This window comes from Gallus gallus, chromosome 4 (genome assembly GCF_016699485.2).
Source record: "Gallus gallus isolate bGalGal1 chromosome 4, bGalGal1.mat.broiler.GRCg7b, whole genome shotgun sequence".
Classification (NCBI taxonomy): Eukaryota; Metazoa; Chordata; class Aves; order Galliformes; family Phasianidae; genus Gallus; species Gallus gallus.
In genome coordinates this window covers 60,871,262-60,887,813 of record NC_052535.1, presented here as the reverse complement: position 1 = coordinate 60,887,813, position 16,552 = coordinate 60,871,262, and the positions used below count along the sequence as shown (strand labels likewise).

At 41.4% G+C, this 16,552-nt stretch overlaps 1 protein-coding gene across 1 annotated transcript; it reads right to left on the bottom strand.

Annotated features, from left to right (window-relative positions):
• Positions 1 to 292: 292 nt before the first annotated feature.
• CYP4V2 (cytochrome P450 family 4 subfamily V member 2) lies at positions 293 to 13,205 on the bottom strand. The gene is made up of 11 exons (NM_001001879.2): positions 12,900 to 13,205; positions 10,124 to 10,236; positions 8,830 to 8,915; positions 6,971 to 7,161; positions 6,496 to 6,565; positions 6,002 to 6,128; positions 4,297 to 4,491; positions 2,750 to 2,852; positions 2,258 to 2,392; positions 1,872 to 2,051; positions 293 to 1,163 (listed from the first exon to the last, which is right to left on the bottom strand). The coding sequence occupies exons 1-11, from the start codon at positions 13,114 to 13,116 to the stop codon at positions 988 to 990; spliced, it is 1,593 nt and encodes a 530-aa protein (NP_001001879.2). The 5' UTR covers positions 13,117 to 13,205; the 3' UTR covers positions 293 to 987.
• Positions 13,206 to 16,552: the final 3,347 nt, after the last annotated feature.

The window sequence follows — 16,552 nt, the reverse complement described above, 5'->3', positions numbered from 1 at the left end:
TACTTTTTGATTCTACTCGAGATTCCTTAAAGAAGCAACAGTCAAACTTCTGCAGGCACTTCATTACATCGCTATAATTCCTCTTCAGCACCAATAAGCATGAAATCCTCTGTGTTGAGTTCAGGACTCCAGAAGGCAAGAGCAGACTGACTCATTGTTTGAGCTTTGACTAACACAGTAAAATCCAGATAATTCATCACCACCCAGAAATTGATGATAAGAACTAATAACATACCAGTGATTTACCAGATATATAATTTTTTTTTTTTACAAATAAAGTTTCATTCCATTCTGAGGCACAATAGAAGTTTATTCTCCAAACTTGTAATAATACGTTGTATCTGCTAATATGAAATTGTACAGCTTGCACACCATCTCATTCATGGTATGATTATATGGATTGCTGTTTATTGCAGATTGTGCTAAAAATAATTCAGGGCACTTGTTATTTAAGAACTACTGCAAATGCTTACAAAGGAGGAGTACATTTATCAGAGCTTCATTTTCATAGATGTAGTCATGACTAGAAGAGAAAAAGCTTATGGCAAGTAGAATAATTGTTCACTTATACTCTTAAAGCAAAAACAAACAAAAAAATCCCCTGAAAAAATACAGAAAGCTTTGAGACTACTGGTTACTTCACAGGTGCTATGAAAAATAATCCTCTCTCTCCACCAAAAACATTACTGTTGCTAGCACCTTCATTTCAGGGTTTTTGCATTGTTGCAATGGAATAGCTTCATCTGATGAGATGAGGCACCAAGATTTGATGTTTAAAGATTTGCAATTCAAAGATGGACTTGAAGTTCTCACGTACAAGAAAAGTAGAGTAGCTTATGTCTATTAGAGCACTGTATTTGACTAAACAATCAGCAACAACATTTAACCCAACAAATTGCAGGACTGCTATCAAAACATCTGATTTAAAACACATCTCAGTCCAAATAGCTTAGAAGTTTCTGGAAAATCAGAATCTTGTATTTCCTTTCATTCTGTTACAGTTTTTGGTCTCCTCTTCAGTTGAACCCAGATGCCATTATTTGGACGAAGAATTAGTTCTCCTGACAGACCAAGCTCTTCTGGCTTTTGAGAACAGTCCACCCAAAAGCGCCGCAGGATGAGGGCTAGAAGAGTTTTCTCTTCCATTTGTGCAAAGCGTTGGCCTGTGGATTACAGTGCAGCAAAAAAAAAGTGTTATTGTCAAGTTGCAGCAACATTTGCCTGTTCACAGTGATACCCCTAGGAACACAGGGCAGAAAGGACTGGGTGGGCTAAAATCAAGGTCATACAGATACTACTGAAGTTAGTACTATTCTATGCATGACATCTGTCATTTGTTGGCCAACTTATGGCACATTTTTCTTCCCATATTCCATAGTACTCAAACACTGAACAGGAGACTATCAAAAGTTTACATGGACCTAAAGCAAAACACAGCCCCATCACTTCTCATGGGACCAGGAAAGGGAAGAATGACCAGAGCATGAGATGATGCAGCACAAGGACAGCAGGAATAGTCTTCTCATGCTCCACAGTGAACTGCTTTGCCATCCCAAAGCAAGGAACGTAAGTCTAAAGCAATTTTGTCCTGACACAGGAGCCCATCCACATGCTACCATGACAGACAGGCAGTAAAGAGGAAATACCAGACTGATGTGCACTAGGCCTTGGGAAGAAAGGAAACATCTGGGAGAAAAAAAAAAAAGTTGCAGCTCAAGTACAAGGCTGACAGGGGAGACAGCACTCAGAAGCCTGGGGAGTCACCAACAAGCACACTGAGTCTCCAATTTCTGATACACTCACTGCTGCCATCGTCACCACACTAATAGCAGCATAGGTAGATTATGAGGGCTTTCTCTTCAGCTACGTACCAATGCAGTTCCTGGGGCCAGCAGAGAAGGGCACATAAGCATATGGGTGCCTTCCTTTGCTATTTTCAGGGAAGAAGCGCTCAGGCCTGAATTCATCTGGCTCAGGGAAGATCTCAGGATCTCTGTGCAGCACATAAGTTAAGACAAGGACATTCGTGCCTTTTGGTAGCTTATATCCACCTGAAAGAAAACAAGGAGAGAAGGAAAAAAAAATCAACAAAAAAAACCAAAGCTAAACAACAGTGGGGTTGGGGGGAAGTGATTTCCTTTAAACAACCACACAGTTAAATAAACAAACAAAATACCTGTCCTTTACTTGGGAAACACTTCTTCTAAAACTGCTGGAATGGAAGTGGCAAACATCAGCAAAACTGAATGTTACTTACTAATATAGCAATCCTCTTGCAAGGAACGGGCGAACATGGGAACTGAAGGGAAGAGCCTCAGGGCTTCTTTCACAACACACTCGAGGTATCGAAGTTTCTTCAAATCATCCACTGTAACAGGACGCTCTGTGTTGCCTAGCCAAAAGAAAATAGGGATGGAAGGGAAAAGATGGGTTCACTTTGCTCTGATTATACAAGCACATCCCATCTCCTTCCAGGAGCTGAGATCATAATGTACCAGCATCAAACAGGAAAAGATGGCAATACAGACACTGAACATATGCCTTGGCCAATGAATGTAAGTTGGGGGGGGTCTCCTACAGATCATCCAGTACCTATCTCCATCACACCTAGCTACTGGAATCTCCAGAAGGACCACAAGACCTGTTTCTACATGCACTTCTACCTCTAGGCTAACAATGATTCTATTAAAGCCCCACCCAGAAATGCAAAAACCACCATAACCCCAATGAAGGAATAATGAATATATACCAAACACCTCATCCAGTTCTTGGTGAACCTTCTTCTGGGCTTCAGGATGATGACCAAGCAAGTATAGGACCCAGTTCATAGCGGCTGCTGTTGTATCATGACCCTAAAAAAAAAATCAGGATTTACAAAGACATTCACTTCAACTCTATACTTGGCACAAGTATGCTAAATAAACACAGCTAGCGGGGTAAGTGAGCTCTATTACTCCAGCAACCTTAAGAAAAAAATAATAAGAGTGATGAATTCTGTTCTACACACATAAGATGATTCAGGATCCATACTTTGTGCCTGAAGATTGACTAAAAGTGAAAAAGTGTTGAAATAACCCAACAAAAATCCTTTTTTTTTTTTTTTTTCCTCTACTCTGCCTCTTGAAAATTGCATTAATTACCAGGGTCTTTCTCTTACATATTGTCTCAGATGATGATGCCTGCTGCTTTCTCCTTTTCAGGAATCCAGTGGCTGGCTCCTATGGCTCTACACAGGTCAGTAACTCTTGCAATTTTTCCCCTTCCTGCTAAGTGTTAGATAAGCTATTCAGTGAGGTATATCAGAACAGTGTCTCTTCTGTGTATCCAGGTGATGAAATAGATGCATAGTCATCTTTTCTTTTACTGTCCAGTCTATGACATCAAGTGCTGGTGACTGATACAGTAGATGTACAAGGGACACCATCTGTAATCTCCAAAAAACTTTACCCAGAATGGCCTAATGAGACACAGTTGAGTGGTCAGAGGAGGAGATACTATTTGGTTTCCTAAGAGAATTGCTCTCAGCACTGCATAAAAACAGGCAACAGGATGGGCAAATGGAACAGAACAAAATTAAAACAAAACTGATGGAAACAGAAAAAGTTGACCATCAACTTAGTTTGGCACCAAAGAACTCCATTTATTATGTAATGTCACATGCTATGCAGTATTTCAGGAATGGTAAAACAGCAAGAGTTTCTCTAAGTTAAAGTGGCATTAATATAATTCTGAATTAAGCTCCTCTGAGACAGAATTCAGGTCCACCAAATGGAAGTATGAGGAAAACAGTCTTACATATATACTTCACTGAACAGGGAACCAGATGTGAGAAGATGGTGCTGAGAAGACACTATCAATGCACAATTATGACAGAACCAGGACGTTACAGACAACATGGCAATGGTCAGCATGAAAGAACTGACAAAGATATGAGGCATAACACTGAAAACATCCAGAGTTATCATTAGCATGGATGAGGCTTGTAGCAGGAGCTGAAGCTCCATTTCAGTCATCAAGATCTTATAATGTCTTATTATGTATTTGTTTGTATGAACAGAGCCTGTTCGTGTAGACAGGACCTGCCAGGTGTACTGCTCCACATTTTGTCCAAGCACAAAATTCTAGATGAATAATTTATCTCCTACAGGCATTTTCTCTTAGGCTTCTAGGGATAAAATAACTTGATACTAAAAGCTGCTTCCCAAACTAAGAAAAGGAAGAGTCACTCCTTGTAAGAGGTGAATCTTGCATTCTGGAACAAAAAGAAAAACAAAATACATTAGCTTCCTTGGGTACCTCAAACATAAAAGTATCCACTTCTTCACGAATGTCCTTGTAGCTGAGTTTTTTCCCTTCATCATCTGTGGCATTCAGCAGCATGTCTAAGAAAGCTTCTCTCTTTTTGGAACCACTTTCTTCTTCAGTGTTCACGTCAGTATCGTGTTTTGTTAGCTTGGTGTTTTCAAGTTCTGCAACTTTTTCTGCAATTACCTGAAATTAAAACCATTATATTGAGTATGATGCATGCAATGTGTATGCACAGTCTACATCACACGGAATTGTCTCAATATGTTAAAACATCTGTAGCAGTCCACATGAGGTGGGCCCAATTAAAACAGCTGTTAGCTTCAGCTTTTAAACCTTAACTGACTTTATTTTAGTAGATGAAATATGTCCCTCTTGTCCCAGTCAGAAGACTACAAAAATATAAACAGAACAACCATCAAGAAGAAATCTACCCCAACCCAATCACCCGGGAAAGGAACATTTTTCCAGCCTCTGGGAAACCCAGAAGATGGAAGAGAACACAGGGCACTTCACAAGCCTACATCAGAATTATGTATAGCATGACTGGAACCACTACTCTGAAGACTCCCAGCTTTTTTATGGTATCAGAATAGTGTTTGACCTCTTTTTAGGTCAATGTGACAGATGGAGAGCTCCTGTCAGAGAGAGAAAAACAACAAGAGGGAAAAAAAAAAATCAACAAGAGGGAAAAAAATCAGTGAGAGGGAAAAACACAAGAAAAGGGGCTCTGCAGTACATAATTCTGTTCAGAACAAGCACTGGATGCGGAAAAATACAATTACACACACATTTTTTCCCCTCACTGAACATACACTCAAAACTATTTGTCTCTGCTTTGGTCAGCACCTATACTAAGTGATATTTTTGTTTTCACTTGCTCTGTCACCTTCTACTAATATTTCACTTCTTATATCTAATGCATCATTCCAACATGAGAGGACAGCAATATTATTACCTGAAGTCCTTTTCTCACACCCTTCACTACTGCGATTTCCAATAAGGGTAAGAAAATATAACCAGAGCTACTTAAAAACAACTCTCATTAGAGTTTCACTCTGACAGAACCCAGCATGATAGAGATGCCCATTTCTCTATGCACTATAGCTGTACATAGCCAATACAGCTCATTGGAGGTACTAAAAGTTCAGCAACTATTTAATCTGCTATAGGCGCTGATACCTTGACACTGCAGGGGTAGATACACCCACTTCCATGGGAACAGCCTCCTGGTAACATCTTAACAGTGGGCTTGGGAGGGCAGCCTTTGGCAAAAACAGTATCAGTGCTACTCAATGAGAGAAATAGGTGTTACTTTCACAGCCTAAAACAGTGAAATAAGACTGCATTTTATACAAAGTTAGTAATGTATGCTCAATAATTTCCACACCAAAGTGCCTTACTGTTGGTGTGGGAACCTGGATGTATTATTTCAGTAGATCTGTCTAAAAGGGCAGAGTGTACTATTCCTTTGGAGTAGTGCACTCCTTTGCTCAAAACTGAGAGCACCTGACAAAAAAGCCAGGTACTGGCTTCTTTTCAGGGTATTCCTCAGCATCACAACAGAGCAATAGTTCTCCTTATAAATGTATATAAGAAGTGTTGAATCTCATCTCCCATTTGGAAGATATCTACCAAGTGCAAAACCTCTCCATCAACTAAAATGTACCATTAAAAAAAGAGAAAGAGGCTATACCGTATCTGTAAAACCATGCAGAATCTTAAGATTCTGCTCATGCTCTCTTCCTTCCTTGAACAGAAGATACATAAGATCATGCCAAAGCCAAGGGCTCTTCTGTCGCTGTTGGATTAGATCACTCATCCTAGGGGCACAAAAATTACATAATGTTACATTTGTCAACAAAAGTTACATTCACAACACTTTCTCAATAATCAAAAATGCATGTACATTGCATACAACAATGCATGTACAGAGCCTCAGAGGAGGAATTATTACCTCCAGAACCAAAGATAAACTGAATGGCAGCTGACACTTCTTTGCAGCCTCAGCCTCCCATTGCATATACTCATAATAGAAGAGCTTCAGGAGTTTTCCTAGCCTTCTTTGCTTTCCAACTCCACTTATATCACCCTCACCTCCACCCCCCAGCTCACAGAGCTAATTAAGTAACACTGGCAGCAACAATTCCAACCTAATTACAAAGTAGTGAAAGAAGAATCTCCACTTACCTGTAGACAGCACGAACATACTCAGAATCCTTATTGTCTTGAGCACCCAGATTCTTGCCCATTGCAGTTTCTAGAAGGAGGAAATTATCACTGTTTCACAAGTTCAAAGTGGAATGCAGAGTCCCTGGTACACAGTGTTAACATTGCTCCCAGCCTCTGATTGCCACCACATTGTCAATCTGACAAGAAAATACACACAACCCTTTCTAAATTACAAGCTTGATCTACATTTCCATGCACAGAAACCCTGCTCCTCAGCAAAACCTTGCTGCAGATTCCTACTTCTGCCCTGCTCATCCCACAAGCTCAGCTCAATGCTTACCTGATCAATGGCCTGTTACATGGACCCCAGGAGAAAGGATGATCTTGTACACAATAAGCAGAGACATTCATCTCCTCAGACAACACAGTACCACTATACTCATGAGCATCTGCGTCATTCACAGCCCCACCACAAGAACTGAAGAGGACTTACCACAGATAATATCAAGTGCACACAGAGTGATGTCTGTAAAGATATTAAATGGTTCCTTGTCAACATGCTTCTCAAGTTTCTCCAACAAAATACCCCCTTGTTCATTCATAACCTCAAGAAAGTCATTTAAGATTGCAAAGTGGAATGTAGGAGTTATCATCTTCCTCCGTGACCGCCACTTGTCTCCAGTGCTGCAAAAGTGACAGGAGAGAGGGAAAGGCTGAAACTCCAACTCCTCACTATCAGGAAGCACACAGTAAAAACTGCCACCTGGAACACCTTCACAAATGGGCATGCTGTGGCTGACTCTTCAACATCCCTATTATGCTCACCAGAAGGAGCAAGTGGGAAATATTTCTTGCTTCAGCTCTCTGTGAAGTGAAAGCTACCACTTCTGTATCTGCTGTTAACAAAAGTTACCAACAATCCTTCAAGCAATGCAGCCACACAGTCACTTAGTGCACAGGTTCAGTGAGAGTGAGCAGAATCTATCTACAGAATAAACCAGCTATTCAACATTAAGGCCTAGCTCACATCACATCTGTGAATCACTACCTGTGCTTGCCCATTTGTTGACTACCTTGGAAATGAGGGCTGAGGATATCATGCCAATGAGCAACTGCCTCAAGATTTGGCTACGAAGTATCCACAAGTCTGTGAAAGAGCCACGGTGGTGGTACTTGCTTTCGGAGGTTATTCTTCATTTTTCTGAATCAGGTGTCCCATCAGCACACAACTGGATGCTCTTCTTACAGGGCAAACGATCACAACAGCTCTCTATTTAACTTGCCATTGGGCCAGCTGTCTTCCTGAACTGCTCTTAATGAGCAAAGTTAAAGAGAGTAGAATATTTCTGTTTTGCAAACTCAAGGAAGCAGAATTATCTCTAAAAGTCTACCTGGAGACAAAACAACCAGTTTATGGGAGCATATGCCACACATACACCCAGGAACCGCAACTCTGCACTTTGCTGTTGATTACTACCTCTCCTGTGTAAGTGACACAAACAAAATACAGGTAAAATGGCACTGCTCATCCTCCCACATTATACTTGCACCTTCTATACCACACAATCAAAGTTGGCTTTTAAAATACCATAGTCCCATCAAGAAACAGGAGAAATTCACTAAGAGCTCCAAATAGGCAACAAAGCTCCACTGCTAACAGGAGGAATTTGATGTACAAAGAAGAAGCACAGAAGCATCAGATTTATATATCGGACTATACTTTCCTTGCTCTGACACTTGAATATCTGCATTATCCAAACCAAAAACTTTCTTCAACCCTACCAAAGACCGGCAAACACAAAAGTCTAAAACCACTGCTTTTTTTCCTCTTTCCAGTCCTTGCCTACACTCTGAGCCAGGCTTATTTCTTATGAGTCTCAATTGCATGAAGGAAATAAAGTACTGGGTACAGATACTCTCCCATCTCATCCTAAAGCATCACCAACCTCAAGAAAGTCTGCAATTTCGCCACATGAAGTAAGCAGTACACAAAGCAGTACTGCTGCAGTAGTCCTATTGAACACAACAGTCAAAACACTGAGCAGGTAGCACACCAAACTACAGGACACCACTTTCCGTAGGATACAACTTTTCAAAACACAGATTCTTTGGAAGACTCTGGACAAAAATGTATCAATGGTCAGATTTACCAAGAAACAGGTAGCACCAAACTGTTTTTATCAGGCATTAGCAGCTTAAGAGTAGCCAAGATCGTCACAATAAGATTTCTGGAGCTACTATCTATACCTGCCAGAGATACATATAGTATTCCTGCCACTAAGCAGTCTTCCTACCATATAGCCTGCAAATTTCAAGATGGCAATAATGAATCAAACTTGTATTTTACTATACCTTGTCAAAAGTCCAGTCCCCAGCCATGGGTGCAGAAATGTGTACAGGAATGATTTTTTAATATGCTTTGAACTGCTCAGAATAACCTGTCAGAAAATGAGAGGAGGGCAAAAAATGTTGATTGTTAGATGGAGAAATATCTTCAGCAAAGATTACATCACATAGCCTCGGTTCATCCATGAAAGTGTCCTGAGCCTCAGGAAAATGCAAATGCATCAGCTCGTACACAGGGGAAACACACAATTTACACCCTCAAGTCTTTCCACAAATATCTCAATCCCAAGAAATGGTGAAATACTCCAAGTCTACTACCTCCACTCCCCTTATCTTCCTCAAAAAGAAAAATCCCCAAAGTCACCAGCAGAGCTCAGAGAAACCCAGTGGTTGCCAACCTCAGCCAAATTCACACGAAGTACCATTTCTTTGCAGAAAAATTGGCATCTGCAAGGGTGTTTTTCAGCAAGAAAAGAACATTACTCCTTCTTCTATGATAATACCACATTGAAATCATAGAGCAATCAGCTTAGCAGTCCCTAAACAGTCACAATTTTTTCATTACTTTCATAAATAACCAAAACAGCACTAAAAAATGTCATCAGATTATAGGGTGAAGCTCAACATTTACTCGCTCATAAAATGTGTGCTATTTCAGCACAAGCTGATACAAGTGGTGTATTCTGGATTTTTTCCCCCAAACTCATCTTCTGCACACCAAATCTTTGTTCTCCACCTTGCCTTACACTTCTGCCCCCTGTTGTCAATGCGATGTCACCAACCCAGTTTCAATAGAAACTGTATATCAAAAGCAAGGAAACAACTCCACCTTTCCAGCTCAAGGGCAATCATTATCCATAGCTAAACTAACAGCTACATTTCATGACATCAAAACAGACTCATCAATTCTCATGCAAAAGTCAAATAGATATAAGCACTGCAAATAGCATTTCATAATGCTTTATTTCAGTGGCCCAGGCTTCCCTGCTATGGACCTACCAGTTCTGATCTTTGGAGCAGAATATTCCACGCAGGAAAATAAAGAGGGGTGTTTCTTTGTACAAAACATACCGATCAGATGCTTTCATTTGCTGATCCATATGCATTGAATTCTTCCAAGATTAGACTTTTTTACTCTTACATTTTCAGCTTTTCTTTTGCATGGGATCAGAGGATAGCCTCAAGTTAAATCAGTTCAAGCCCTTTTTTCGCAAAAATTACACTGACAGAATAGAAACTAACAGCTTAAGCTTGATTTGCATGACAATAAAACAGATAAAAAGGAGACAAGCACACTCACCTCCACACTATCAGGATGGAACAATACTGTGACAGGCAGTGGACCTAACCAGAGTTTGAACATTGGCATTTTCCTGAACTCATCAGCATACTGTTGTAGCTGTTTAAAAAAACCTAGAATTGAAAAAGCAGATTAAGTAGAAGGGTTCTTTCTCTGATGATGAAGTTTCTCATCTTACGCACTATAATTATGTTTTTGCTGTAGTTTTATCTCACTGTGACGACCAAGTAGCATATTTTTCTCCTGTCTATTAGCGCTCACAGGAGCACTTCTTCATGGCCACACTCTCAAAGGCTCCATATTCTAGAGAAACCCCACCAAACTGTAGACAAGACAGTTTTACTTATGCTATTTCAGAGTACTGTAGAATAGGCTTGCTGCACTACAATGCTTTTGTTATAACTTGAACCAAATTAACTTCATCAGAATTTACATTTTGGTTTGCTTGGAACTAGCTAAAATGCTGCATCAAGACACTACTTTACTTCCCAAGTATTGCACCAAGCCTTTTCCCATCTGATACTTCTTTCACAGATGGTACATTTGCAATATACATGAGTGACACAGCACACAGTAATGGCAGAGCATTGTGCAGGAACCAGTATCACTCAAAACATCTAGTAGCTGATGATGGCAGAGGCCTTTAAAAGCAGGCTGTCAAATGATTAAACAACATTCATCATTTTAGAAACATTACTAAAGGATAAATGACTGTTTACAGAGACATTGTGGACTTAGCAATTCAGATGGCCTTATCACTAAGGGCACAAATGCTCATAGGATCATCTATGCCATGAATCACATGAGAGATTGCACCATTGCACAGCTGCCAGTTGGATTTCATGGCAGTGAGACAGTCAGTACTCCACCCATCTTGTTATCCACTCAACAAGGCCATATTCTTTCCAGTTCAGCTATACAGAAGCATGGGATATGGTATCAAAGACTTTGCTGAATCTGATTAAACAGTGTCCATGTTCTTCCTTTGCCCACAGGTCCCATTATCTCATCACAGAAGGCAATCAGGCTGGCTCTGGAGTTCTAGAGGAGGTGGCTGCTCTCAAGATGTCTAAGGATTAAATCTGCCTTTACCCTTTTACAAACCAGATTAAACAACAAATGACCTGCTCCCAGTGCCAATGCAGAGTTCAAAAGTCAAAGGTTCCAAAATGAAAAGAATAATGATTGGTTTCCTAATAGATACCCAAAAACAGCATTCCCTAGTCTTGTGCAAAGTTCGAATGGCACCTTATCCAGAAGGTGTCCAGATTATTTTACTCTTTCCTGATTTTTCTTCTCCTGGCACTGATATGATTAAAGTATAACAAGTTTCCAGTGTTTGCCTCCTGATACCAGTAAGATCACCACCATTTGAAAGTGATTCTTTGTTGCTTCCTGCTGTAAAACCTCATCCTTTTCTTCCATAAAACATTATTGTACTGAATTGCTACATTTTTATGAAAAAATATAAACTACACACTTTGTTCATATTTATAGGAATAAACAAGAACAGAGACAGCTAGTCATGGGCTTAATAAAGTATGGAGACTATGCGACTCCTGCTAATGAAAGAGATTAGATACTCCACAGAACATAAAATTCTCAATCAAATTTCTTTCTAGAGAGAGAAGTGATGTTCTCAAAAAGATAAAAAAATATTTTTTAAAAAAGTGTCTCTCATTCAGACTATTCACTACATTCTGATCCTGCTCACTTCCAGCAAAGACTTCTCATATCCATATGTAGGAGAAGCAAGGTTGTATATAGAGGAAATGTTATGTTTCGACAGGATGCAAGGGCACACGTCAAACAGGCAGAGTGAACATCTGTGTGTCAGCACTCAGCAATGTGTGGACCCATGCTATGCTTGTCCTCATCTTCTATGCACTCTCTGTGACTCTCTTTTGGCATCATACCTACGAAAACAGGAGCACAGCCAGGAACATGAGTGCGCAGAGCAGATTAACACACACTGACACACCCAGAAGAGACTACTATTGCACTGACAGCACAGCTGGAGAAGTTTTCACATCAGAGGGACTTCTCAGGAAAGAACTGTGCTCCTGTGCAAGACAGGGTATCTAATGGAAAGGGAACGTGCATTCTTTGCATTTGTGTTCCCTCAAGGATTTGGCTGCAAGAAGGCACTACCAATCAACACAGGCACAGTAATATTTGCTTTTGAAAGACATCTTGCAAATAATAAATTATTTTGAATCTAGTGCAGAAATCTAATAGAGAGCTAAATCTGAAAATGACCTAGTAGTTTAGCATACTGGAATTCCCTTGCACTTTCTCACCAAGGAAAACAACGTTGTTGAAGTACTTCTGCTTCTTGAGTTAAAAGCTTTGTTTGGATTACAGCTAAGAGCTGTGCTATGGATACAGTGGTCTGTGTTAGGAAACAGCATTTCCTGTGAAGGCAGCCCAGCACACTTCCTGCAAAATATATTCTGCAGCATTTTCACTCCCCATCTCTAAAAGCAAGAAAGAGTCCCACATCCAGCAATAGTACCTGGAAACCACTATCAGATTCAATCTCCAACTAATCTTTAACTAGTAGTAATGCCACATTTATTCTGTTTCTCTCCTCTACTGCTTGTTTCTCAGTTTTCCTCTGTAGGAGTCCACAGTCCCAGAGATACCTATAGGTAATGGTACAACCTGCCACCTGCCAGCCACAACTTGGCCACCCACACACCTCCCCAGGGCTGGCTCCTGCATCAAGCCCCACACAGCGCCAGGACCCCACAGCTGGCAGGTAAGTTGTCCTTACCTTCTCCATTTCGCTCCAACAGGAGAGCATTTCCCACAAAGGGGTAGCATGGGCGGATGCCTGGGATGGGCTTCATCACCCACCACCACCACCAGTAGTTCAGCAAAGAGGGTAGGAAGTGTACAGTCACCACCGTCAGCAGCAGGGTGATGGCTCCAGCCACCCAGGGCAGCAGCTGTGTTCCCTCCATGGATCCTAGCGTGATCTCCATTGCCATCTCCCTGCTCTGACCCAAGCCTTGTTCCCTGCAAGCAGCTCTGCCCTCTGTGCCAGGCCCAGTCAGCACTGCCTACTCCCACTGCTGCCACTTGGTAGTGAGCAGAGAGCCTGGATCTGTCCCTGAGCAGGAGGCGGAGCTAACACAGTGCACAGAGGCACAGTTCCAGACCACAAAAAATAAACAATGACGTAGGCAAGATTGTGGAGAAGCTGCCTGCATGCAGTACAGGACAGTGGAGCAGGCAGGGGTCAAAGAACAGCGCCATTTCCATACCCCAGTTCAAACAAAGAATGGGAGCCTTCACAAGACAAAACTTTCCTCAAATCACCTCAAGAGAAAATCTTTGAGATGATATAGGGAGAATGAGTGCTTTTAACAGGTTTTTGGTGGTGGGTTTTTGTGTGTGTGTGTGTGTTCTTCATGCATTTTTGAATGCTTGGGGGAGTTTTGCTGCAGTGTTCTGCCACACAGTGCCTGAAGTGCTTGAGATGGGGGACTGCCTCTTTTTTTTAAGTTTGGTTGGGGGCCCAGGGAGGCATGACAAGCCAGCATCCCTACAGACCTACAATAAAGAAGAGACCTATAAAGTACACACATACTTCTCCACTCAGCTTTTGCTCATCTCACAGTTGAATTCTCAGCCATTGGCTAAAGTCATGTGACATGACTGACAGCAACCAGCACAAGTGTCACAGACATACTAACCTGTTGGCAGTGCAGGAACCCAATAGAGAGGCACAGGCTGTTTTCTCCACAACTTCTCCCAGAGATCTGAGATACTAAGAAGGAGGTGGTTAAGGCCAGCAAGCGACTTGCACAGTACTTGGGTAGAAGTAAAATATACTTTATCAGAAGTGGTAAGGGATGTGACTGTCTCCCTCTACTCCACTCTGATGAAGACCCTCCTGAAGTACTGCATTCAGCACTGCAGCCCCCAGCACAAGGACATGAACCTGTTGGAGCAAGTCAAAAGGAGGCTACAGGTATTAGCAGAGGGCTGTAGCACCTTTAAGATAGGAGACAAGGTAAGAGAATTGGGACTGCTCAGACTTGGAGAAGCCTCTAGAGGGACCTTATAGAGGCTTTCCAAAAGGGGCCTACAGGAAAGCTGAAGAGGAAGACTCATTATCAGGAAGTGTAGTGACAGCATGAGGGAAAATGGCTTTAAACCATTACTCAATCTTAGGGTGGTGAGGCACTGGCACAGGCTGACCTGAAAAGTTGTGGATGCCCCATCCCAGGAGGCATTCAAGGCCAGGTTGGATGGCTTTGTCTGGGCCAGTCTTACCTGTTGGTTGGCAGCCCTGTCCACGGTAGGGAGATGGAACTGGGTGGGCTTTAATGGCCCTTTCAACCTAAATCATTCTGTAATATTGTGACTGTGATCATAAGCTCTGCTGCTTTTACTGCCTCAGGAGTATACAAGCAACTAAGGGAAGAAATACAAATAGAGAAAGAACAGCAGAAGCTAGGGAAGGAACAATTGTTTACTTTTGATAGCAGACTAGAATAAATTTTAGCACTTCATTCCTGCAGTCTCCCAGTCAACACATTATCATAAGAGCTGACTGTTGCATTTTTTCTGCACAGTAAACAGCTGGCAATGAACTTTGCTACTAATTCTGTAATTAATCATTACAAATAACAGTAAGAAGCAGATATATACCATACCTTGTCTTATAAATGCAGTGAGTTATACTGCCATCAGCTCCCTCTTTTCTTCAGGTGGGAGTGAGAGAAAGAGTCGTGGTTAGTTCATGGGGTTATACCTTTTTTTGCCCAGAGTTGTGCTCAGCATTTTGCTTCAGTAGACAATATCAGTTCTCGAAGTTTTGCCTTCATAAATGTGTGTAATAGGGCAGATCTTCTTTTACCCAGCCTCTCGTTTAAGTGAAAGTCTGTGTGCCTGAGTTGCCACACTATCAAGCAGTTGTGTCAGTCCACAGGCTAAGGTAACTAAGGTAACCGGCTTTTGCCTGTCACTAAGCAGATGAGGAAATCAATGAAATTATAGTTAACAAAAGAAAAATAACTCCCAAAGTAGAGTAAAGGTGAAATGGATCTGGTACAACAAATGTCAAAAGAGAAGTACACAACATATTCTGAAAAACAAATGGATACATTCTTTATGTTAGTTCTTTACTATAGCAAAGGCATACAGGGCATTTCTGCCATCCACTATAAAAAAACACAGCATTCATGGTAAGAAAGGTTAACTAGCTGCTGAGTTGGCAATCACCACAATTCATTTGCAGCTGATCTCCACTCTTTCTTCACAGGCATGATTACAAAAGAAGAAAATGTGTAGAAAGGCATGGGGAAAAACAAGTAATTTTGCACATAGGTCGCTCCAAAAGTAATGCCTCCTATTTATTTCTATGGAAACTGCTACTGACACAAAAAGCACAATAACAGTACTCGATAGAACAAATTATCAGCTACAAAACATGTTTTCCAACATAGTCACCACCATTAGCTACGCATTTTCACCAGCAGTGAACAAGAGCCTGCATGCTATGCTTATAAATATCTGCACCAGCAGAGATGACGCACTGTAGCTATCACCACTGCTGAAATGCACCAACCACCATCACACTGTGCTCACATCCACCGGTTGGTCTCCATTTAGCAAGCAACAGTGAATGTCAGTGGGTACCATTTTTTCCACATGGAGGAATTTCAACATTGCTTCACATGCACTTCCATGTCAGATGGCAGCAGAGGAACAGTCTGATAAACTGACATCTGTCACATGGCAACAAAATGTAACAGGATATTGGTGGGGAGATTCATCCTCTACTGCCATACCACCAACATATGCCTCTGACTTCGTGGGCCAACTTAATAACATAGGAGGCATTACTCTTAGAGCAGGCAACAGCCCACACCTGATCAAAGACAATGTCATAGTAATTCTCCATTTGAAAAGACTCTGTCAGTGCTGAAAAGCTCAGGCATCCTCAGAATGACTTGATAATCAGCTTTATGCTACCTGAGCTTCAAAGCCCAAAGCTTGGTGCAAAGGTGTTCTAAATAAATACGTGTGCTACTAGTATGAGAAGTGAAACTCATTACTTCAATTTCCATTTCCCAACCCCCTCCAAAATAATAAATAAATAAAAAAGAAGTGTGGAAATATCTGTCCAATGCACTGACTACCAGGGTAGGACAATCCATGGTTCTGTCAGAAGCCCAAAATCTGACCTAACGGAAAGCACTATAATTCTGGCAGTCGACAATCACTCACTCCCTATTCCCTCTCCTGTGCCACATAAACAGTCTCCTTTGTGCCTCCAGTAATTCACAGGGTCTTTTCCTTGACACTAACCTTCTGAAGCAGATACTTTGCTGCTCTCCTCTCCAGTGCCTAATTCCAAAGGTCCACAGGTGACAACAACCTTTTCTCTTTTACAAAGTGCCAGATCTCTCCACC